At 36.5% G+C, this 26844-nt stretch overlaps 1 protein-coding gene across 4 annotated transcripts in view; it reads right to left on the bottom strand.

Moving 5' to 3' along the window:
• Positions 1-151: 151 nt before the first annotated feature.
• ECHDC1 (ethylmalonyl-CoA decarboxylase 1) overlaps positions 152-26844 on the bottom strand; it is a 43934-nt gene continuing 17241 nt past the window's right edge. For all 4 annotated transcript variants that reach the window (XM_061207118.1, XM_061207116.1, XM_061207115.1 and 1 more), the window contains 3 exons: positions 17591-17643; positions 13385-13465; positions 152-1848 (listed from right to left, as the gene is read on the bottom strand). In XM_061207118.1, coding sequence (XP_061063101.1) covers positions 1440-1848; positions 13385-13465; positions 17591-17643 — 543 coding nt within the window. In that variant the 3' untranslated portion in view covers positions 152-1439. The remainder of the gene's footprint in view (positions 1849-13384; positions 13466-17590; positions 17644-26844) is intronic.

The following is a 26844-nucleotide window of genomic DNA, read 5'->3' as shown; positions in this document are numbered from 1 at the left end:
CTTTTTAAAATTTTTTATTTTTTTACATCTTTATTGGAGTATAATTGCTTTCAATGTTGTGTTAGTTTCTGCTGTACAACAAAGTGAATCAGCTATATGTATACATATATCCCCATATCCCCTCCCTCTTAAGCCTCCCTCCCACCCTCCCTATCCCACCCCTCTAGGTGGTCACAAAGCATTGAGCTGATCTCCTTGTGCTATGCAGCAGCTTCCCACTAGCTATTTTACATTTGGTAGTGTAATATGTCAGTGCTACTCTCTCACTTTGTCCCAGCTTCCCCTTCCCTCACTGCATCCTCAAGTCCATTATCTACATCTGCGTCTTTATACCTGCCCTGCCACTAGGTTCATCAGTACCATTTTTTGAGATTCCATATGTATGCCTTAGCATACGGTATTTGTTTTTCTCTTTCTGACTTACTTCACTCTGTATGACAGACTCTAGGTCCATCCTTTTACCTCTTGTTGTGATAGGTTAGAATTAGGACTTAATTCTTTGACTTATGTTTTTTAAAGTCTGTATTACTGAGATGATCATAAAAGTTTGAGTTGCACATTGTTATTAACTTTACTTTTAAAAGATAGCTAGTTATAAAAGAAGAAACGCTAGCTACTTTTCAGAAAAAAACAGAAATCTGATGTAAAATGCAAATGTATGTTACAGGATGCTTCCTGAGTCTCTGCAGTCCTTGGCAGTTTTGATCAAAGTTAAATTTGATTACTATGTAAACTACAGTACTTCTTAACTACTGGTTTGGAAATTCTGGAGCACACAAATGAACTGGCCAATTCTGTAGTTAGTAGACTTTCTATATGGTGACTATCATTGTTTCATAGATAATTTAAAATAGAAATCTAATAATTATTTAAAAGATCAAATAAATAAGGTCCAAATTTGTAGAGGGTTGAGGTGAGGAGCATCTTTATTTAAAAGAAGGGCTGTTACCCATGACTTCTTTACTCCAGCTGCTTGGAGCAGAAGAAAAGGACTAATCATAACCTTTGCATATTTTCCTGTCCCCTGACCCCTCTCCACTTTTGCTCTCTAAGTTTCATTAAGCTATTTTTGTAAATTATTTCCAGGTAAGGCAAGACAAAGACTTTATGAAAAATAACACCAGAAATAGATTTTGTGTAGTTTTTTCTTTTAAAAACTGGTCTTTGGTTATAGCCTAAGAACTAATATGGGAATTTGGGAATTGCTAATAATTTTTAAGCTGAAAGTGTTGCATATTTTAGTCAGATGTTCAAAATTACTTGGTAAGTACCCAAATAGACTGAAAACTAGGCCAATGAGTTCAGGTATTCAAACAGTTGTTAAAAACCCAAATACTAATAGTAGCCTTCAAAGTAGTTTTGACATTCATATTTAATATCATTTGACTTTTATACATATTAATCATTGGAGTTTTACTTGCAGTACATATTTTTAAAAACTATTTATTAAACCTTCCTTTCCTAGCAATAGCCTCTAAATTTGCGGGTCCACCCCAAACTGTTCCTAAAAGATCTCTTTCAGTCTGTAATGCCTCCTCTAAACAAAGCTCTTTGCCTGAAGAAACAGATTTTTTCAAAGCTCTAATTACTTCTGGTGGCCCTTTGATAAACTGCTGTAGCCACTCTTGTGCCTCTCTGAGACATTCGGTTTCATCTGAAGACTGCAAGACCTCCTCAACCACTCCTATTTGTAAAGCTTTTTTTGAATCCAGCTTAAGGGCCCCACTTAACACTTTGAGGGCTTGTCTACTGCCAATGATTTCAACTAGCCGGGTAGTACCTCCCCAGCTTGGTATTATACCCATCTCCTTGTGGACAAATCTGATCTCACTCTCGGTAGTCATTAATCTGCAGAAGAGAAAAGAAAAAACTTAATTGAAACTATATATGCTTTAGTCACAAAGTACTACCTATTCATAATCTGATCTGAAATCTCCATAGATCTTTACAGGTAGATGTGTTGTATTAAAAACAATGTTCAAAAAATCTGGCTAAGTATAGAATTCAATTTATTGCACAGTATTTAGCACTTCCCTTTGAAAACAAGGTCAACATTCTTGTGCTCGCTTATCTTTTACTTTGCATATAAGAATCTAATCTTTATGTTTACTTCTAAGAGCCCAAAGTGTATCTTTCTCAAGTGAGTGGTGGCCTACTGAGAAAACCTGGATTAAAGTGAAAATATGGGAGTAAGGAATGTTAGGTGCATACCATGAAAAAAAATGCATAGTAAGTTAAACTAAATAGTCCTCGGGAAAAAAAAATGTTTTGTTTTTTTTTTTAACTCAGAATTGATTGATCCACTCTTCCAACAAATATTTCCTAAGCACTACCAATGCTAGATGCGGGACTACAGGAATGACCAAAATAAAATCCCTATGCTGAGTTTACATTCCTGTTAGGAAAGACACTGAACAATATAATGTCAGTGGTGATAAATGCTATAAAGAAAATGAGGCAAGGAACTAGAGAATGAGGCTATGTGTGTTGGGTGTGTGCTATTTGAGATGGAGAAGTCCTCTGAATATTTGAGCAGCTACCCAAGTGAGTGAGCGATGCAAAATTCTGGGAGGGAATTCCAGGAAGAGGGAATTGCAAGTGCAAAGGCCTTGAAGTAGAACTGCTTAGTATCTCTGGGGAACAGGCTAATGTAGCTTGAATAGAGCCAACAGAGAGTAATGGGGGATGAAATCAGACAGGTAAGCTTACAGGCACTCAGATAGGTGGTCAGGTTTTATTTTTTAAGTGTGAAGCTCTTTAGGAGGAAGCTGACCAAAGGAGTAGTATCTGATGTTTTGTAAGAGCAGCCTATTTAGCATTTAATAGCACACCAACTATTTAAGGAACTTTATGTTAACATCCTCAGAACAACCATGTGAGGTACAGTAATATGCTCATTTTACAGAGGGAAACAGAGGCAACAGCGATTGAATAAATAGCGCACCCAAGGCCATGCAGCTATAGCAGGACCAGAACTTTAAATCCAAGTAAGTTAGCTTCATTATGTGTGCTCTTAACCTCACAGTACATAAAATAGTTAACTAGATGAGAGTGGAAGCAGGGATACCATTAAAGTTGATAGTGGCTTGGGTTGGACTTGAGTGATTTCCTATAGCAGGGATTCATTTCCCCCAAATCTTGGGACTTTTATGAATAGGGGGATTAATAATCAAGTGGAACAATAAAAGGGAATAAACACAAAGAGATTAGGGGGCACAGAAATCACATTTGCCAGTTAAATATGTGTATAGTATTAATAGGCTGCATAAAGCTATACTGTTTAGAGAATGCAGCTATGAGTTTTATTTGGACTGCATGCTTCAATGCATTCACTATGTTAAAATCTCTAATTTGGACCAAAGGTCATGTCTGAATTTTAATTTTTTAAGAAAAATTATTGCTTTCAAACTACTCATTACAAAAACGAAGACTTTAAGATAGTTCTGGTTTTCCAAAGAGTTCAATGCTTAGCTGCAGGTGGTTTGGTTCTTTTAGCACCAAGAACAATAGACTTTCAGTCTCTGACCCTTTAATCAAGAGAAATATTCCAGTAGAGAATTCTCACAAAAGCCTATTTACTAACCCACTGGGAAAGAGAACTTTCTCTTCACAGCTGTGAATTCCCGTAAGAGAAAATCTGCCTCAATTATGGACAACTGCTATTAGAAGCAAATAGCCATGAAAATAGTAGTTTTCAATAAATAATTTTTAAATGGGAGGGAAGAAAGGACAAGTGTCTTAATCTGAATCTAGCCCCAAGTTGTGAGAGGAGTACTGTCTTACAGTAAACAGAAATCAAGGTCAAAAATTAAGAAAGTAGAATAGAAATTACAATAATGTCTAATAGACTTGGAAATAGGAATATTGTTAATATTGAAAATCCTATAAGGCTTTTCACAGAATAAATTAAATGTGTCACAGTTCCTTATTATATACTGGAATTGACACTGATGGCTCAGATCTATGCCTACAATACAGAAAAGGATTATGTCAGGGAAAAATTCATTTAAAATCAGCTGAACATAAAAGTTGGTTAAAGTTCTAGATGTTGGGATAACGTAGATGAAATTATGACAACAAAAGTTATATATGTAAGCATATTTATATTTGGAATTATTTGCTTCTAAAGAAGAATGTTTATTACCATCTTTATACCATGTGTGGTTTTTCCCTTTTGCCTTATTTTACAAGGTGAGGTATGATTTTTTGAATCATATTTTATAACTCTAACAAATCCTGAGGTGATCTTTATAAAAATACCTATTGTGATCAAACTCTGACATCCATTCTTTATATGTCATGCCTAGGGTGTACTTGTGTACTGATGTACATATTATCAATACATTAGAAAATATGACCAAAAAATGTATTAGTGACAAAACACAAAGTAGTTTAGTCTAACAATGAGAGAAATATGGAACATTCAGATGACAACCTTTCACAATACTCTTTATTAACCTAAAAGTTAGTTTAAATATAAAATCTTCAATGGTGATAACCAGAATTTATGAAGAAAACATCATATCAACAAGATGCATCCAAAAACAGAAACTGCTTCCTGATAGGCCTTATAGGATTATATACTAATTACTGCTAGAGTTTAGATGCAGTTACCTGGTACCACCTGTAATGTAATTTATTGCAAGGGATAATCTATTAATCTATGTAGAAAACTGGAAGACCTGAATCTTAAGATTCTGAAGCCTTATAGCCGACTCATTTATAAAACCATATTAAACTCTCTTATTTTGAAAAGTAAAAGAATTATAAGTATCATCTGTTTATTAGTGTCATTATTATTGGCAAAGCTGAAAATTTCCTGTGACACCTTGGGAGAGGGGAGATGAGGAAATTAATCAAATGTGGATATACCTGGTGTTACAGTATGGATGCATCAGTGTTATAGGAAAAACTATCCATAACTTGAGGAAGAGTATCACCTTTGACAGGTGTTGCAAAGTCGATGTTGATACCTGAAAGGACTGTTCATTGTGCTACTACTTTCTGATGAGTTAGCTATAAGTTGCAGGACTTTGAACAAATGTATTCAAGAAAAACAATTTTAAAACAATTACCAAATTTTACTAAAACAGGAAGCTTTTTAGTAAAAGTTATAAAAAAGTTTTAAAAAAATGTTTATTATTAAAGAAAGGTACTTTTACTGATCTCTGTGGCAAAGAGTTAGAAACACATAAATAACTGCACTGGGATAGAGTACAGCCTTGATGTGAAGTGCATAGATGTAAACCAGACTGCCTGGCTTGGCCACTAGACCGGCTGCATTTTACACCTTGAAAAATACAGCAAAGAAAAAAGACACATGGTATAAAGAGGATGAGGAAGAGTAGATTACTTAACATCCCTGGGCCTCAGTATGCTTGTTTATAAAATAGATATAACAATAGTACTTATGCCATAGAATTACCATGAGTATTAAATGGTTAATATATGAAAGTTACTTAGAACACATATACACCACAATTCTTTTAAACAGACTCTTAGAGGAATTGTGTTTATATATGTTTAAAAAAAAATCAGTGTGAAATTTTCTGTCTGAGCCACATCTATAGAACACAGTATTATTTATACTTTTATTTGGAATATAAAAATTTTACTAGCGGGGCTTCCCTGGTGGCGCAGTGGTTGAGAGTCTGCCTGCTAATGCAGGGGACACGGGTTCGAGCCCTGATCTGGGAGGATCCCACATGCCGCGGAGCGACTGGGCCCGTGAGCCACAGCTGCTGAGCCTGCGCATCTGGAGCCTGTGCTCTGCAACAAGAGAGGCCACGATGGTGAGAGGCCCGCGCACCGCGATGAAGAGTGGCCCCCACTTGCCGCAACAAGGGAAAGCCCTCGCACGGAAACGAGGACCCAATGTAGCCATAAATAAATAAATAAATAAAAATTAAAAAAAAAAAGAAAAGAAAAATATCCCCCAGGAATCTGAAAACAAAGACTAGATTCCAAAATAATTACTGTGAATGTACAGGGAACATATCTCTAAAAAAAGAAAAAAAAAATTGTACTAGCTTTTATTATTATCAAGTTGGTTACATTAATAGATAAGTCACTACAAATACAGCAGTATTTCTGCTAGAAAGACATTATAAAGTTGTTTCCTGGACTAAACTCACTCAGTCCCTAAAGTATTGAATGTAAAAGAGCTATACTCGCACTGGAAGCCCAGCAAATAATGATATACTACCTTTCTTCAATATCTGTTAATGGAGAATACAAAATATATACAATTTTTCATTTCCAAATAAAGGTAGAAATAAAACTGTGTTCTGTTATAGATATGGCTGAAGCAGAAGATTCCAAGTTGATTTAAAAAAAGAAAAATAGACATATATCTCTCTAAGACTAACTTAAGGAATACCGTGCAATATAAGTAAAGGCTGAAATATTTAAAAATTTTAAAGAAAGCAGTCCTGTTACAAAATTAAATCACATGATATCATAAATTTAAAGTCTGAAATCATTGATTTAAATAAACTTTAGGGCCAGAAATTGCTGGTCCTTTTACATGGTATTAAGAACAAACCAAATATAACAAAGCAAACTGGTGATATGGGGAAATATGGCACATAAAATTATATAATAGCAACAACATATCTGATCACAAACAATACTTTAAAATCATGCCTTGAACACAGACACTTATTTGTTTGTGCATGTACTTTCCTGGCACCTCCTTCCTCCTGTTTTCTACCTGCCATCACAACATAAGACAAATTAAGGAAAATAGAAGGAAAGATGCCAAAGATTCTCCCCATAGCTCACTGTTCTGATTTCCTGCTCTCAGCTGATTGTTCTCATGAGGCTCCGAGTATGTTATGCAAAGAGACTGCTTGAGTAAGAGAGTATGTGGTTGAATGAGTGAATATTGTGTGTGTGTGTGTGCATGTGTGTGTGTGGTGGTGCTACAGTGAGACAGAAACAGACAGTAAAATGTTTTGGGAATATAAAGTCTGATTTTAATAGTAATCCTAGCATGCTCAGAGGTGCATTTTCTTGATATCACGGCTCTAAAATAAGTCTTTCCGCATAATACGGTGATAACTACAAAACAAAGCAACATGCGTGGGCAGCGTGACTGCTTCCTAAGGTGGACATCTCATATTTAGAGAACAGGCACTGCCGCAGCAAAAATGGAATTTGTTTTCTAATGACTCTGGGATGTGCTGGTTGGTGTGTGTGTGCACGCGCACATTTGTGCAAGTGTGTATATTATGTGTATTTTGTGTTTTACTTATTAAGTTAGTATTTTAAGAAAAGAGCTACCCTACCTACAGTAGCTCCCTTGGGACAAGGCTGTTTATAGCTCCCTTTGTAACATACTTTGAACTAATGGGTAGCAGCTGGAAATGCTAATACCTTTGGCTGAGGGTTATTTATATTCATGAAAGCAATGTTAGAGATTGAAAACAAATTAGATAGGCAGGCTCTAAATTGCATAATTGAGAATTTTATTTCTCTAGGGAGATGGAGGAATAAAAATGTGTTTTTCATCCAGTGTATAAACAGCTAAATCTTAGAAACTCCAAAGAAGAGCAAAAAGAAACTGCAGACAATTCACACACACACACACACACATCAATGAACATGTGAAAATTTATGCCTCACTGAAACCTTTAAAAATGCAAATTAAAATAAAATTTAATTTTTGATTATCAAAATTAGAAAAGATCTTTTATAAAAGTGACACTCATTGTAAGAAAGGATGCTCTCAGACACTCATATACTGCTGGTAGTTGTATAAATTGGCAGAAACTTTCCTGGAGGATAACTTGGCACCATATATCAAACACCTTAAACTTTCCTGGAGGATAACTTGGCACCATATATCAAACACCTTAAACATTTTCACATCCCTTGACTAAGTACTTGAACTATTTAATAAGTACTAGGATTTATTCTAAGGAAATAATCTAAAAGGACAAAGCCTTATTTATATTGTAAGGCAGTTATCACAGCATTAATCATAATAGAGAAAAATTAGAAACAAAGAAGGATATTTTAGTAATCCAAACTGATGGAACATTTTCAATTTATTAAATTCATGTTTTCCAAGTACATTAAATATAAACTATATGTCATATCCTAATTTTTAAAATATAGAAAGTTATACGTCTGTTTTAAAAAGATGTGAAGAAAGCACACCACAGTGCTAATGCTAATTATCTTTGAATGGCAACAACTTTAATTTTTAGTCTCTAACTGTACATTTTAAAACAATTTTTTAATGTACAGTAAAGTATATTTTACAATATGTAAAATATGTTTGAAATAAGTATTTTCAAAATAATCTAGAACCTTGTTATTCAGTGTGTGGTCTGTGGACCAGCAACATCAGCATCACCTCAGGCTTCACCCCGAGATGAAATCAGAACTGCGTATTAATAAAATCCCCAGGTGATTCATACTCACCGGAATGCACACATATCCTTTTACAATCAGAAAGGACAATAAACATTTTAAAAATATCATCACCTGTATTATTTACTATTGATGTTATAACACAAACTTATTGGCTTAAAAAACAATTATCTCAGTTCTGAATGTGAAGAACTCTGACAACTAAGTGCAGTACATGATCTCGCAGTGGAGGAAAAGTCCAGGAGTGCTATACTGGATATTACTGCTGAATCGACGCAACTGGAATATGGATAGTATGTTAGATAAAAGTATGGCATTGATGTTAAATTTCCTGCATTTGACAACTGTGCTGTGGTTAAATAAGGAAATACTCTAGTTCTTAAAAAAGAATATATATTTATGTGAGTGTGTGTGTGTTTAAAGGAGCAAAAGGGCAAGACGTTTGCAACCTACTCAAATTTCTCAGAAAAAAAATTATTATATATATATATAAAACATACGTATACACACACACACACACACACACACGAGGTGAAAAACAAAACAGCAAAGTGTTAAAAATCGGTGAATTTAAGTCATAATATGGTATAGGAAAATTCTCTGTTCATTCCACGATTGGTTCCGGGACCCCCCCACATATATCAAATCCTCAGATGCTCAATTTCTTCATATAAAATAGTGTAGTATTTTTATGTAACCTACGCACATCCTCCCATATACTTTAAATCATCTCTAGATTATTTATACCTAATACAATGTAAATGCTATGTCAACAGCTGCAAGCACGTGGCAAATTCAAGCTTTGCTTTTTGAAACTTTCTGGAATTTTTTTTCCAGAATATTTTCAATCCTTGGTTGAATCCTTGAATTTGGAACCCGCAGATACAGAGGGCTGACTGTATTTCCAAACAAAAAATGCAATTCCAGTTTCTCTCTTATCCCAAATTAAGTAGCAAAAACTAAATATTAGACATGTAATTAAACTGTTTACATGCTTTTGATTGCCAAAAGTTGATGCTGAAAAGCCAAGCAGTCTGAGTTTGTCATTTTCTATTTTCTAGGGTAGTTCTGAGAGATTTTCTTTTCTCTCCCCTTTGTCCCACCCCGACCCCCTTTTTTTGAATGATATGGAATAAGACAGAAAGCAGAATCAAGGAATGAGTGTTCTAAGTACCTCCTAAAACGCATTCTGGAAACTTGAGCTTGAAACCAATCTAAGAAACCATACTATAGTTACACTTAAAATAATGTTTATATCAATGAACCTTTATAAATTTGGTGTATATAGGAACTATTATTAATGTTTTCTAAAAAGTACCTAAATAAGAGTTTAAAAAGAGTTTACAAAGGTAGCTTAGAGTAACAAAGTTACCAATTTTAATTGGTGATCAAATAGGAATTATAAAAGCAAAAAATCTGGCAACTATATTCTCTATGCCAAGCCTATATGATGTAGGTAGAATGGTCCCACAAAGATGTCTGGGCCCTAATCCCTGGAAGCTGTGCATAGTAAACATAGTAAAAGGGACTGTGCAAATGTAATTAAGGTTACATACATCAAAATAGGGGCATTATCCTGGATTACCTGAGTGGGCCTAATCTAACCACATGAGCTCTTAAAAGCAGAAAACTTTCTCCAGCTGGAGTCAGAGAGATGCAGCAGAGGGGAAAGTGAGAAAGATTCAAAGTATGAAAGGAACTTATTTAACCCACCACTGCTGAAGGGGGGCCACATGGAAAACATGAGAAGGAATGCAGGCATCCTCTAAGAGCTAAGCCTGGCCCCTGGCTGACAGGCTGACAGAAAAACAGGGACCTCAGTCTTACAAGCGCATGGGGCTGAATTCTGCCCGCTGTAACCAGGATGAACCTGGAAGTAGATGCGCCCTCAGAGCCCTCAGAGCCCAGTCCAGCCAACATATTGATTTGGGCCTTGTGTGACCAGGTTTAGAGAACCCAGCTGAGCCCAGCCAGACTTCCAACCTATACATGTGTGAGATAAACTGATGTTGTTATCAGCCACTAAATTTGTGGTAATTTGTTACGGCTGCAATAGAAAACTAATACTCAAATAAATATTTTCTTAATTTATATTTCATTCTAGATATTTTAATTAATCAAGACAAATTTAAAAATTTGAAGCAAATGATTTTAATACAGTTCTAGCTTTTTATTTCCTCATCAATTTTGTCACTAAAGGGAAAGATAATGTTAGAGTGACGAGATTGTGAGCACTGTAGAATGCCAATTTTTAATTCCTAAGTTAATGTTTTGCTTTAGAAAATGTTTTTAAAAAGCCATTTTCTCTAAGAAAGTTTAAATGAAAATTATGACTCAATTGAAGGCCATTTAGTATGAGGGTCTATATATGCCATGTAGACCTGTTTCTGACATATTAATTCATACATGTATTATCAGCTGGTGCTTAAAGGGTTTTGGGGCAGGGAGTAGGGTAATGCTAGAATGGTGCATGAGCTCAATTCTTTGGAATATTCATATTAAGATTAATTCTCATCTTCTGAAATAGTTTCCATTGGTAATAGAAGAGCAGCAGGAATGAAAATGTCAGTTGAGTGAATTCCAGGCAATTCTCCAAGGTAAGAAAGTTAAGCTAAAAAGAGCCAACCTAAGGAAGGAACTTATCTTTTTAGCAGAATGCTATGAGAGCTTTTGGTGGTTTTTTTATAACAAGCAGGTATTTTTAGAATATAATTTGTCATAGAAGATAACTGACAGGGTACTGATCAAGTTGGGGGGAAAATCAGCTAGAGTAATTTGTACTGATTTATCACTACCTTGTAACTGTGGCTAGTAATGTACTTCAGTATACAACCCTCTCTATTAGCCTTTATCTTTTAAGAACTCTTGCATTTAGTATAAAGATTTAAAAGGGCTGAATAGTCTAGGACAGTGCTTTTCACACTTCTCTTGTGAAGGATCAGTTTCTATTTTTTTAAAATTTCTTATCAGTTGTGAATCAGAAATTTTATAAAATGTAATAATACTGTATTACTAGAAAAACTAAACAAAACCCCAAGACATACAAGTTTCTTAAATGGCAGTGCCTAGCTAGCCATGGTGCTAAACTATGTTTAATGAATGACTCTACTGAATGCAATTTAATATGAGGGTCTGTATATGCCAAGTAGTTGGTCCACAAATAAGTATGTCTTCATTGGAAAAGTGACTGTATCTGGTTATGTTACTGAATATATCTGATGAGGGCAGTACCCTCAGACAACTCATAATCAAAACAACTAAATATTTTATGAGGCTCTAGGAACATATGACACTTCATTTAGAGAATAACATAGCAAGGTAAATTAGCAGTATTAAAGGACTAAATAATCTCTATTTTTTTCTGTGATTTTGCCTTTTGGCCTAAACCCTAACTGTACCCAAACACAGGTCAGGAATGAATATAAAGGATGATGCAAAAGTCTAATAAATGCTTAAAGATGAACACCAGACTCTGTGTTAGAGGGCAAACTTTCTCCAGAGTACATCTATAGTTTTAACTTGCACTTACTTTTATGCAGAGAATGTTTTTTTTCTTATGTAGAGAATTTTTAAGTGTAATAATGTATACTCACATATACCTTAGGATTCTTTAAATATATTAAATTATACTTAAACATATACTTTATATCTTAGATATATTATATAATTATATATTTAAATTATATATTCCACAAGTACCTGTGTTTCAGGGTAAAGTAAGAAAGCATTTAATCCTTTCACACACAGAGCATTTGTATTTAGTCTCATATTGTCCATGAAGCCAATAACTGCTTCCTCCTCAAAGAATGAAATGTAGCTTCCTAATGCAATCTGCACTGATGACAGCAGAGGTCACTGTCATGTGAAATGGCCATTTTTCGTTGTGTACAAGAATCCTCCCCAGTTAGTAAGTACTAGTTTTCAAAGAGACTGGGATCTTTGTAAATTGTCTTATACACCAAAACTATTTTAAAATCCCGATTTATGTGAATACAAAGTGATATATTTCAACTTATAAATTGAAACCTGTCATAAATTTAAAAAAGAAAAATTAATATATCAATAAAATGTTACTACTTTGCATGAATTAGCTTACTGAATCTTTCCTCATAGTATTTCTATTAGTATATGATGCCATTTATATGAAGTTCAAACAGAAAAAAAAATAGAATATATTGGTTATAGAATAGTTAACTTATAAAACTATACAGGAAAGTAAGAAAGTAATTATCATAAAATACAGGGTAATAGTTTCCTATAGATGGAAATGAAGGTTCTATGACTTAGAAGGTGCATGTATGGGGGTTCAGGAGTGCCGGTAATGTTTCAATTCTTGACCTATAATATGGTTACATAGGTTCCTGTTTTGTAGCAAGTCATTAAACTGAACATTTATGTTTTATACACACAAAACCAAACTATAGAAGGCCTTATGAAAATTGTGTCATTCCTATGAAGTACAGCTAGCCAATACTAAAACGAATTCTAGGGACTGAAAGGTTAATTGGTCCCAAATAACTTTCTCTAATTAAATTCCCTAATCAGCCCAAAATCTCCACAAAGTTACTACAAATCACAGTAAAGATAGGAAATAGTTCTCAGAAAACCTCTTGTTATTTGTAAGAGGAAGACTTAAGCAGTCTCTTTCTCCATTCTTTTTTCTTTATTTCTCTGGGTTTTTTTAGTTCTTTACTTTTCTTGTATAATTCTTGGGAATCTTAAAGTTTCATATATTTTCTTGGTTTCCTTCCCCAGGGACTTTGCTAATATGGATTTGATTTATTCAGATCCTTTTGTTAACTTTTTGAAATGCATAGTAATGAAGTAATTACGGAGTTATACTAGACTGACTAAAATTATCTACTTTAATGATTGGCAAAAAGAAAATATTCATTAATTGATTATCCTGTTTAAGAATAAATAAAATATTGATATTCAGGCAAAAAATGAATTTGAGCATATGTTAATTATGCCTGTGCAAGGAGTAACACAGTTTTTACCCTACCTGAAATCACAGGCTGTAGTAACTTCCGCTCCTCCACCCAGTGCCCGACCTTGAACTAGTGCAACACTTATTAAAGGAAGTCTGTATATTGAAGGAAAAAGGAAAAATGGATGTGAATTACAAATACTTTTAAAACTTAAGATGCAATAGAAACAAAATTACTGAACTATGTTTATAAAAATAATCACACCTCAAAGTATAGAACTATTAGCCAATGTATCATGAGCAAAACAGTATAATAATGAAGATATAATAATTCATACTAAATGCTATGTAAGCTTATCAAAATACCTCCCCAAATCATTATATATTTTTAAACTATAGACATATCAACTTTCTTCCAAATAAATGGATGTTTTTGTATAATGCAGGCACACCTCATTTCATTGTGCTTTGCTTTATTGCGCTGGATTAGGCTTTGGCTAACAGTTAGCCAAGTTGTGAATACAAAGGAAAAGTTCTTGAAGGAAATTAAAAGGGCTACTCCAGTGAATATATGAATGATAAGAAAGCAAAACAACCTTACTGCTGATAGGAAGAAAGTTTTATTGGTCTAGATAGAAGACCAAATCAGCCACATTTCCTTAAGCCAAAGCCTAATCCAGAGCAAGGTCCTCACTCTGTGCAATTCTATGAAGACTGAGAGAGGTGAGGCAGATACAGAAGAAAAGTGTGATGCTAGCAGAGGTTGGTTCATGAGAATTCAGGAAAGAAGCCATTTCCGTAACATAAATGCGCCAGATAAAACAGCAAGTGCTGATACAGAAGCTGCAGCAAGTTATCCAGAAGATCTAACTAAGATAATTCATGAAGGTGGCTACACCAAACAACAGATTTTCAATGTAGACAAAACAACCTTATATTAGAAGAAGATGCCATCTAGGACATTCATGGCTAGAGAGAAGTCAATGCCTGGCTTCAAAGTTTCAAAGGACAGGCTGACTCTCTCGTCAGGGGCTAATGCAGCTGGTTACTACTAGTTGAAGCTAATGCTTATTTACCATTCTGAAAATCTTAGGGCTTTTAAGAATTATGCTCAATCTACTCTGTGCTCTATAAATGGAACAACAAAGCCTGGGTGACAGCACATCTGTTTACAACATGTTTTACTGAATATTTTAAGCCCACTGCTGATTTACTGCTCAGAAAAAGAAGATTCCTTTCAAACTATTACTGCCCAGGGCTTCCCTGGTGGCGCAGTGGTTAAGAACCCACCTGCCAACGCAGGGGACATGGGTTCAAGCCCTGATCCGGGAAGATCCCACATGCCGCAGAGCAACTAAGCCCGTGCGCCACAACTACTGAGCCTGCGCTCTAGAGCCCGCAAGCCATAACTACTGAGCCCGCGTGCCACAACTACTGAAGCCCGCGCACCTAGAGCCCGTGCTCCGCAACAAGAGAAGCCACTGCAATGAGAAGACAGCGCACCACAACAAAGAGTAGCCCCTGCTCACTGCAACTAGAGAAAGCCCGCACACAACAACGAAGACCCAATGCAGCCAAAAATAAATAAATAAAATAAATAAATGTATAAAAACCAAAAAACAAACTATTACTGCCCACTGACAATGCACCTGGTCACCCAGGAGCTCTGATGAAAGTGTACAATGAAATTAATGCTGTTTTCATGCCTGCTAACACAACATCCATTCTGCAGCCTGTGGATCAAGTAGTAATTTTGACTTTCAAGTCTCATTATTTAAGAAATACATTTCATAAGGCTATAGCTGCCATAGATAGTGATTCTTCTGATGGATCTGGGCAAAGTCACTTGAAAACCTTCTGGAAAGGATTCACCATTCTAGATGCCATTAAGAACATTTGCGATTTATGGGAAGAGGTCAAAATATCAACATTAACATGAGTTTGAAGAAGTTGATTCCAAATCTCTTGGATGACTTTGAGGGGTTTAAGACATCTGTGGGGGAAGTAACTGCAGATGTGGTGGAAACAGCAAGAGAACTAGAACTGAAGCCTGAAAATGTGACTGAGTTGCTGTAATCTCATGATAAACTTTAACAGATGAGGAGTTACTTCTCATGGATGAGCAAAGAAGGTGGTTTCTTGAGATGGAATCTACCCTGGTGAAGATGTTGTGAAGACTGTTGAAATGACAACAAAGGATTTAAAATATTAAATAAACTTATTTGATAAAGCAGCGGCAGGGTTTGAGAGGACTGACTCCAATTTTGAAAGAAGTTCCTCTGTGGGTAAAATGCTATCAAACAGCACTGTATGTTACAGAGAAATCATTCATGAAAGGAAGAGTCAACTGATGCAGGAAACATCACTGGTGTCTTATTTTAAGAAACTGCCGCAGCCATCCCAGCCCTCAGCAGCCACCAGCCTGATCAGTCAGCCGCCGTCAACACTGAGACACGACCCTCCACCAGCAAAAAGATTACAATTCACTGAAGGCTCAGATGATGGTTAGCATTTTTTAGCAATAAAGTATTTTTAAATTAAGGTATGTACATTTTTTTTAGACATAATGCTATCGCATACTTAATAGACTATGGTAGAGCGTAAACATAACTTTTATATGCACTGGGAAACCAAAAAATTCTTGTGACTTGCTTTATTTCCATATCGCTTTATTGCAGTGGTCTGGAACCTAACCTGCAATATCTCTGAGGTAGGCCTGTATACAGCTCCTGCAACTTTTCAGCAGCTGGCAATCGGCAATAATTCAATATGATATTGTCTTAGTCCATTTTTATTGATATCAAATTATGAATGGGAAAATTAAGGCTGTATCCAAAAGGAAGAATTGTGGAACAGAAGATTGAGCTCCAGAACTGTTATTGAAGGTTCCTATCAAAAATGTTTTCATTACTCACTGAAATGATCCAGAGACTGATCCTATATAAAAGAATGGTTCTGAAGTAAAAATAAGTCTTAACCTTTTGTGTTTGCAAAGACCCACTTTGCAAAGTGTGTATTTAAAAGGTGAATTTAAAATGTTCTGAAAGTATAGAATTTTATGTAGGTCTAACCAAAATGAAAAGGTGCAGGTCTAAAGTAATTGCAAATTTCTTAACACACACTGCTTCCAAATAAAAAGGATTATTTTTTGGCTGCATCAGGTCTTAGTTGCGGCACGCAGGATCTTTCGTTGCAGTGTGCGGGCTCTTCCTGGTGGGGCACGGGCTTCTCTCTAGTTGTGGCATGTGGGGTTTTTTCTCTCTCTAGTTGTGTCACACGGGCTCCAGAGCATGTGGGCTCTGTAGTTTGCGGCACGCAGGCTCTCTAGTTGAGGTGCGCGAGCTCAGTAATTGTGGCGCATGGGCTTAGTTACCCCGCAGCATGTGGGATCTTAGTTCCCTGACCAGGGATCGAACCCACGTCCTCTGCATTTTAGGGACCAGGGAAGTCCCTAAAAAGGATTATTTTTTTAAAAAAACCAAAAGTTTTGAGATTTATTTAAGAAAAAGTCAAATGTAATAGGGAGAAGTAGATGAATAGGAGCTAAGACAATGAAGAAGGTATTTTAAATAGTAATGTTGATTCCACTTTTCTTTCCAGACTCACATAGAAAGAGTACCAAAAATACAGTGACGTCCAATTAACAAGTATGCTAAATATGAATTTCCTTAGCTTTAATTATATTTAAATTGTTTACATTCAGAATATAGAAGTAGAAAGCTAATCAGCCCAATCATTTCATAGTTTGTAACCCCAAATGCAAAATGACAGGCCCAAAATTTTCTCCTTTTTCTTCCTCATCTAGGTGCAAAGTGAATCCATCTTCCTCAGAAATCTGTAAAAGCCTTCTCCAATTGGTAACTCTTTATCTATCTCCTTGCGGATACAGACCACTTCACTATACATTCTACTAATTTTGAATATTAGGTAATCTTTATGTGTCATCTCTTGACCAGTGTCTATTCTGCTCTAGTATCAGTATTTAACTTTCCCATGTCTATACTTAAATATAGCCAGATTATACCTAAATATTAGCTCTTTAGGGAAAAGTGCTATGTCTTTAATTCTTTTTATCTCTCGTCTCTTATTTTTTAAGAGACATACTTGTATGTCCTTCAGTAACATTTAATTATATGACAATCCTTGATGGCACAAATAGTTCATCATTAGAATAAATATGATTAGAAAATCAGTGACTATTTTTTAACCACTGCAAAGCATAGAATGAAGAGCTATTTTTGGTCTTTTAGAAATTATATTTTAAAAACAAAGATACGTTACCTCATAAATCTTGTTAAGGTGTTTTGCATGAACATGCATACGGCCATTCCATCCTTTAAATAAGAATAAACACAAAGATACAATGCAAATGTATTATATAAGAAATTATTAAAAAACACTTTCAGGATTTAGAAAGTAATAAAGCCAAAAATATACCAAACTTTTTAAAATGAGGTTTTCATTTAAAACTCTTTGAAGCTGTCTGAAATGCAAATGGTGCAGTATTTAATTGTGTTGATCTTCTAGGGTTCCTTGAGCTCAGCTTTGCGTGAGCCATCAGTAAAGACTTAGGTGTGAGAGAGAGAGTAACTCTCACACCTAAGTCATATACCCCAGAAAAGAGGAGAGTTCTACTCAGGGTAATTTGGAGGGAAGAGGCATAAGACAAACCCACCTATTATCCCAAACTCTGATCCCCTAAGAACATAAACATAAAAAACAAGTTTCCTAATAGTGTAAACTCATTGCCTCTTCTTTTTTCCCTCATATACTTTCTTCAACCTAGTATAATGTGGTCTTCAGCCTTCTCTCAAAAGACTCTCCTCAAAGGTTTCTAACAATCTCCTATTTGTTAAATTAAATGGCTTTTCCTTATCCTCATCTTCCTCTGTGTCTCCATAATATATACAGCATCTTGCTTTGACCAGTTTCTGCACTTTGATATTCTCAGTTTCTAGCAACATTTCCACTCCTGATCCTCTTCCTATTTCTTTGATTGTTATTTTCCAGTTTTCTTCTTTATCTCTTTTTATTCAGCTAAATGCTATTACCAAAAATGCAATCCATGATTCTCTTTCTCTCCTTTATCTCCAATTTCTCGCTTGGAAGTCTCAACCATTCCCATTGCTTCAACTACTGTTTTCATGTAGAGTCCCAAAACCTACTAGAAATTTCACATTCTGCTAATACTTCAAATTCAGCATGGCAAAAACCAATGGGTTGTGAAAAAGCTGGGTTTTAATCCTAGTGTTGCCACATAATAATAACATAAACTTGAGCAAGTCATAACTATGAACTTCGTTCGGTCTTCTCATTCATAAGGAAGGAATGAAAATTTTAAAAACCTGTTCTATTTGACTTAAAGAATGGTTGGAAAGATGAAAATGTACCTAGATACTCTGTAAAAGATCACAGAGTGAGTTCTGAGTTAATAGGAAAGGTTTTCTTGTCCAAAAGGCTCAGAATTTTGGTATTATCTTTAACTCTTCCATTTCATAGTTCGCCCATGCTCGGTGAGTTAACAAGCATGTCCCCTCAATCCTTCCTTTGAAATATTTCCAATGCAAATCCCTTCTTTTTCTATTTTCTCTGCCGCAACACTAGTTCAGACTTGTGTTACTCATGCTTAGATTATGACAACAGCCTTGCTTCCTAACTGGTCTCTCTATATTTAATTTCTTTTTCCTCTGTGATGTATCTTGCATCCTGCCTGAAAAACCTCCCTATAGGATGATAATTTCATATCACCAATAAAATGAAGTCTAAATTCCTTGGGAAGGATTGATCCCAAACTATTTTACCAACTTTATTGACTACTGCACCCCTCATCCAAGCATCTTAACTTCTGCAACAACAAACTATTTGTCATTCTTTTAACACCTTACAGTTACTGTTGTTCCTATGTCTTTGCTCACATCATTCCCACTATTTGGAACAGCCTGTCCTTTTCTCTACCTATTTCAAGGAATGCCCAGATCAAATATTTTTCCATCAAGAGTTTCTAAATCCCACAGTAATAGTTTTCTCCTTTGTGTTTCTGCAGTATTTTTATTTTTCTAACTACACTACAGAATTTACAGATTGTATACACTGTGTTTGGATTTATTATCAGTCCTCAAAGACCTTGTGAGAAATAAAGAAATGCAACATGCATCAAGGTATAGTATAATAAGTATTTTAAGAAATGCTTGAGGGCTTCTCTGGTGGCGCAGTGGTTGAGAATCTGCCCGCCAATGCAGGAGACACGGGTTCGAGCCCTGGTCTGGGAAGATCCCACATGCCGCGGAGCGACTAGGCCCGTGAGCCACAATTGCTGAGCCTGTGCGTCTGGAGCCTGTGCTCCGCAACAAGAGAGGCCGCGATAGTGAGAGGCCCACGCACCGCGATGAAGAGTGGCCCCCACTCGCCGCAACTAGAGAAAGCCCTCGCACAGAAACGAAGACCCAACACAGCCAAAAATTTAAAAAAAAAAAAAAAAAAAAAATGCTTGAACAAGCTGAGAACAGTGGCAAATAAGAAACAATTCATTTCAACTGGGTTGGGGTAGTTGAGAAGGCTTTATAGAGGAGAAGGGGAGATGGCATTTGCTAGGCCTAGATAATAAAGTCTTTGAGACTAACAAAATGCCTTCTTTATCCTCAGAAGCTCGTAGTACAATGTGCTGCATATAGTATGTGCTTGCTGAAGTTAACTGACTCAGATGAATTTGAGATGGAGAACTATGTTGATTCATAAAACAAAGGCAGTCAATGAGTGGTAAAACCCAGTATGATACAAATTTCCTAACTGAAAGCCTTTATCAGGAAGGTCAGTCTATACAATGAAGTGATGAGAAAATTAACACAAGCACAAAGAGCTAGAAGGTTTAAAACTAGAATAGTTTATATTCTATTAAAAATTTGTCCTATAAAGCCTGTTAAATTATCTCAACAGAGTAATTTTAATAGGCTTATTTTCTATTACTAGATTTTAGAGTACTTAAAATACTGATGGAATTATTTAGAATTGGTAGAAATGAAAGTGAAGTGGGTATTAACCTATGTACCATTATACTTCTCATTCAAAAGATAAAAGTCACACTAAAAATGTTTAAAAGCAATATGGAATAATGGATAACAACACAGACTCAAGAGCTAAACTGCCTAGGTTTGAATCTGGGCTCTACCACTTAATAGCTAGTTTGAATTTTGGCAAGATACTTAACCTCTCTGTGCCTCAGTCTCCTCACCTGTAAAATGGTGCTAGTAATAGTACCTATATCTCATTAGGGGAATTAGTAATAAATAAGTTATAACACGGAAGAGCTTAGAACAGTGCCTGACATACAGTACTAGAACAAGAATGTTATCTATCATCGTTATAATTAATATCAGTAACAGCAATCAGATTATAAGGTATGCTTTGGCTTTAAATGTATCATAAAGCAGAGATGACACTGCACTAGCCAACATGACCTAGGGAGAAGAAATATTTAATTTATTAAATTTATTTCCCAAAGCTACTGAGCCAACAATGACTAAATGTTCAGGCCTCTTCCTAGGCTACAGGATGAAAATAAGCCAGTGACAGAGAAACCCTGACTTGTGATAGAATAAACTGAAAGAAAGGAACCAATGAAAATCTAGACCTACTCTGATGAATGAAAGTTGGGAGCTCGGAACTTAAACTTAATAAAGGTTTTGAGAGCTGCTGCAGAAGGGGATACTTCCATCCTATCTGGATGATACCCTGAGACCCAACCCTCCTCCTCCACTCCTCCTAGAATAACAAGGATGAGATGCACGATGCCCAGCCTAAGTGCCATAGGGAACTATCAACATCATATTTACTCTAAGCCACATGTATCCTGAGTGGAAAAATGCCCAGCCTGTAAACATATCTTATCCTAGAACTGTTAGGGAACCACAGACAGAAATCATCTGCCCTGGCCAGGCAGAATAATAACTGCTTGAATGAATTATCTCACAACAGGAGGTCCCGATAAGGAACACAGAACTGACAAGCTACCACCAGCCAGAAGAGGGGCCAAAATGACGGAGGAGATGCCAGCCCATAATATGTCCTGCCAACCTCCCAGAAATCCTCACGCTGGAAACCATCTTGACTGAGAGATGTATGCGCTGCCAGGAATTGGACCAAATGTGGGCACAAGCAAGATGATTAGCCAGAGACAACCTGGAAAGCTAACCCCATTACCATAAAACCTGAGACTGCAAGCCACGTGGCAGAGCAGTTCTCCTGGGTTCCTTATACCCGGCTGTTCTCCGCCCAGGCACCCCTTCCTAGTAAAGTCTTCTGCTTTGTCAGTACAGGTGTCTCCTTGGACAATTCAATTCCGAGTGTTAGACAAGAGTCCACTCTTGGGCCCTGGAAGGGGTCCCCCTTACAGTAACATAACCATAAATGAGCCTCTTTTTTTTCCCCTAAGTGCTTGTTGTATGAATTTATTAATTTCCTCAAAATACATGGAAGGGTTTCAAGAAAATTATAATAGTTTGTCTACAAATTAATAAGGCTACAATGGAACTGTACAATAGTCATAGCGAAAGCAAAGAAGTTAGACAAGAACTTTGAGGTCGCTGTGGAAATTTAGGCAACAGAGAAATAGGGGGCAACAGATTGGTAGAAAAGTAACAAGGGAGGTCAGCGGACAAAGGAGGATATTATCTTCGAGCTAGATTAAGAGTATAAAGGTTTCTAAAATGCCAGACTTTTCCTTGAGGCATTAAACCCATTCACTGCAGAGTAAGCAGGTTTTTATTACCCCAAATCTTGAAGCTTCTAATTGGATTTTGATTATTTCTGCCCTCTGAAAAAAGACTTCTTTTAGTCTGCAGAACATTGGTAGCATCAATTCAAATCTTATAAATGGGTTAATACTTACACTAGATTTTTTTTTTTTTTTTTTAATTCTTAGCACCTTTAATTATTATTTATTTATTTATTTAATTTTTTGGCTGTGTTGGGTCTTCGTTTCTGTGCGAGGGCTTCCTCTAGTTGCGGCAAGTGGGGGCCACTCTTCATCGCGGTGCACGGGCCTCCCACCGTCGAGGCCTCTCTCGTTGCGGAGCACAGGCTCCAGACGTGCAGGCTCAGCAGTTGTGGCCCACGAGCCCAGCTGCTCCACGGCATGTGGGATCCTCCCAGACCAGGGCTCGAACCCGTGTCCCCTGCACCGGCAGGCAGACTCTCAACCACTGCGCCACCAGGGAAGCCCCGATTTTTTCCTATTTTATTCTTTTTTTCTGTCCCATAACTTTTCAGGGCTAATGCTTGTGTTATGCTAATTCATCTCCCTGCCTGGACCTTCTCAACCAAGGATTAACTGCCTAACAGGAACAATTAGAGCTCTTTTCCTGCTCATTAAACAAAGGGTACAAATATGAAACCAACCTCTTAGGAGACCAGGTACATAAAGAAAAAAAAAACTGGAATGATAGATAAGCAAATAAAATGTTGATGACTGTTGATACTATTATGAGTACACGAGGGTTTCAACGTATTAGTCTGAGAAAAAAAATACTGCCTGTCATATCAGTAAACAAAGGATGTCACAGCCATCAGTCACAGCAGCCACCGCCGATGGTGAGCCCTGAGGGAACTCGGGATGGAAACAAGGAATGCCCCCCATCTAGCAGTCATCAGACTGCAGCCACCCCAACAGTGCAGATTAAGGAAACTCAGGATGAGAAAACACAGGACACTGGCCCCAGATAGCTGAAGTGCACATCAAAGGAATGATTTCAGTGAGCCCAGACTCTTGCACCTCCCTATACATAGAAAAGCAGTAAATTACTAAACTTGAGATATCTGGTTTTCTTTAATTAACAATAATCTTTTGACATTCCGACTACCTGCCCTTTGTTGCAAATACTCCTATATATACTGGTTCCCCCTCACCTCCTCGGAGCAGTTTCTCAGGGTTATTTGAGATGCTGTCTCCAGGCTTGAAGTCCTAAGAATGTCCGCCGAAAAAAACATAACTCTCAACTTTTAGGTCGTGCACTTTTTTTCAGTCGACACGTCTACTTTTGTTTATATTTGGTAATTTTTATTAATAAAATATTTTTCAAAACTGAAAACATACAGTGGCAAAAACATCAGCATAACTATCTTTTTTTAAAAAGCTATTTAATAATCACTTTCATGTATCTTATAATGAGAAGGGAAAGTAACCCAATTACTAAAATCATCTATTCTACTTATCTCATCATCCTCAGAAGAGCAAATTCACCAAATAATCACCAAATAAGCAGATGCAATGACGCATTTGCAACAACAAAGAGTAAGTATATTAGATAAAGAAGAGCTTTGTTGAGAGAAGGCTGTTTATACTTAAAGTCATGTTAAGCATCACAGAATCTCTCAGCTGTGAGGGACAGATGCGTTTATATGTGCAGCTGCAATTCATAAACATGTATGAGCCTCAAAAGTCCCAAGGCCATTGAAAATTTCAGTTTTACACATATTTATAGTTACTTCTCAGGCATATAGGAATATGTTCTATATGAGAAATGGAAATAGTTAACAGGAACTTTATATAAACTGTTTCCAGTTCTTATTAATTCTAAAAATCATCATGTGACAAATACACCACACTTTATAAACATTACTCTCTTTCTTAATATTATCCATAAAGAGAATTTACTCAAATTGTTTATTTCTATGCTATATATTTCCTATAACTATGACTAAGAAGGTTTCATAAAAGTACAATAAAGGATCCATCTACACAAAAAAATGCTTTAAATAAAATAAGGTATTTTAAATACCAATCTGGGCTTGAAGCATACACACTGTAAAGTAGAATCACAATTCCAGATTTTTTTTTCTAATGAGACTGGCAGATGTGCATAACCACAAGGGATGAACACCGGCAGTGTTATTTAAGCATTGGGGTCACACCACCTGAGTTCTCAGCTGTTGATCAAAAGTCAATCTTACTCTACCGCAGGCATTCAGGACAGCAGATTACTTGGAGAATGTCCTTACTGGAAAGAATAAACTTTATTTAGTGATCCCTTACCTGAAGTCTGAATAAAAATGATACATATTTTCCTACATGATTTACATCAGACTGACTATATATATGTGAAACAATTAGCATGTCTCCACTTTTAGTTTTTACATTTATAGGGAAAAAAATCCTGGCCACATGATCTAGTTAGACAGAAACAACCTTCTAACTAGAAGAAAGCAAAATAACCTTTCACATTTTTAGGGGTGTTTTCCTATCTGACGGTAAGATCAGGCCACTCAAGATGGCTGTTCTCTGGCTCTCTATACATTCCCTGCTCCACCAGTGCCTGCTTTACCTACACCCTACTCACATGACTGACCTTCCTACATACCTGCCCCAGGCCCCAGCTAGTGACTGTTCTTAACAAAGGGGTGGTGAGGGGCGTGCCCTTCTGCTAGTTTCCCTGGTAACCAATGAGCCAACCTGAGGTTAATTCCCCTTAAAACTGGCAATCTCCAATCTCCCCTTGCCCCTGGAGTGAAGACTGTCCTGCCCTGTCCCACCCGCCATCTGCTGCAGATGGTGGGGTGTTGCTCCAGGACCTTGCTTCAGACGCTCCCCCTATCCACTGAACCACTGATGTCTCTGTCACTGACTCCAGGCTCTTTCTTAGGTCTTGAAGCTGGGCAAATACAGGCCTTGCAGGCCTGCAGGGTGCAGCCCAACGCTGACAACACACCAGACGCACAGTAATCTATTATCTCATTCTACAATATCTTTATAGTATCTTTTGTGAACAAAGTAAAGTGCTTAGCAATACAATTATTCTAGAAATGAAAAATAATAATCAAATGACTTGCAGGTCACATAGTTAATTATCAGTAAAGCTTGGGCAAGAATCCATATATTCAGATCCCCAGCTTAGTGCTCTTGATAGAGACAGATTAAAGGGACAAAGTAGGTGATTAAATAGTTAATCCCACTAGGGGATTGTAAGTAAAGACAAAGTATGGGAGACCCTGTAAGTTAATGATCACTCAAGAAAGCAGGTTTGCTTCACCACAAAACCAAGCAGGCTTGCTTAGCAGCAAAATCATGCAACAGAAGCATGAGACATGCCCCAAAACAATAAAATAATGGTGGAATGAGACCCACATCCTGCCCAGTGAGGTCAGTAAGTTAATGATTTCTAGGACATGCTTCTCTGCACACACTGAAAATAAAAATATAAGGAAAAGGTGACATTATACTGAAAGCTGAGACGATTTACCATATTTTAGTATATGTTACCACCTTTTTGCTCATTTCCATTACACCATGACAGCCCCAGTTTGACCATGTAGGGACAAGAAAAATCCCCCACCCGACATGGAGGAGGAACCAATGTTGGAAGTGTGATGTCTACTCAAGAATGAGGAAGAAGGTGGTCTTCTCCCCCTCCCCACTTTTCCTTTGATTATAAAACTGTAGCCCACTAAGTTCTCAGGGCAGCACCCTCCTGCCTGCCTGCTTGTAAACCTATAAGCATCCTATTCTAATAAATCATTTCTTATCTATCACTTTGCCTCTTGCTGAATTCTTTCTGATCTGAGACATAAAGAACCAGAGCTCCTCGGAGGCCCCCCGCCCCGAGATGCATTTCTGCAGTTTCACTCTAACCGTTCAGAGGCATTACAAATTTAAGGCTAGTGCTGCTACAAATTATGGATCATCATGGATGATGATCTTTGAAATAAAAATAATAGCTACCTTTTTCAGACACCATGCTAGTAGGCACATTATATATATTATCTTGAATCCTCACAATAGCTCTGTGAAATATACAATTCTTATTTATAGATTAGGAAAATAAGACTTAGAAAGAATAAGTGATTTACCCAATCACTTAGCCAGAAAAAACCAGCATTCAAATACAAATCTATCAAAATTTCCAAAAGAGAGATCCTTCCTCATATATTATGCAAATAGAGATCATTATACTACATAGAGTGGTATGAGAGTTGTACAATAACATTAAAACATTACTACCTACATACAGCTCACATCTTTAATTAAATGGCAACAGATACCTTTTTTTCTCTCCCCTCTCTCTCTCACTCTCTTTTTTTTTTTTCTGCCTAGGGGATGTTAGTGGACGGCTGAATTCAAGAAAAACAGGTTGCTTGGAGGACAGATAATGAGAGATGATTCGGATTCCTTTTCTGTAATCATAATTCAAAAGCAAATTTTTTAACTGTTAGCATTTGTTGAAGACTACCATGTGCCAAAGCCATGCTAGGTACCTCATGGAAAACTCCTTACCATGAGATGCTAAGGGACTTCCACTTAAAAAATTAAAATACTTGCTGGCTTTAATAATGAACTTTTTATTGCTAGTCTTCCTGTCCTTCATTTTATTCCCATTACTTCACACTATTACAAGCTAATCTTTAATTTAAGAAGCAAAACAAAAACTCTGATCCTTGGAAAGCTATTAAAGAAAAGCTGTCATGATAATAACCATATAAGTAGAATATAAATATCTTAGCCCAGATGTCTGACAAACATGTAGAACCTATTGCATAATTCATACAAT

This window comes from Eubalaena glacialis, chromosome 12, assembly GCF_028564815.1.
Source record: "Eubalaena glacialis isolate mEubGla1 chromosome 12, mEubGla1.1.hap2.+ XY, whole genome shotgun sequence".
NCBI lineage: Eukaryota > Metazoa > Chordata > Mammalia > Artiodactyla > Balaenidae > Eubalaena > Eubalaena glacialis.
Note: the sequence above shows the minus strand (reverse complement) of the source record. Positions and strands in the feature narration are given on the sequence as shown.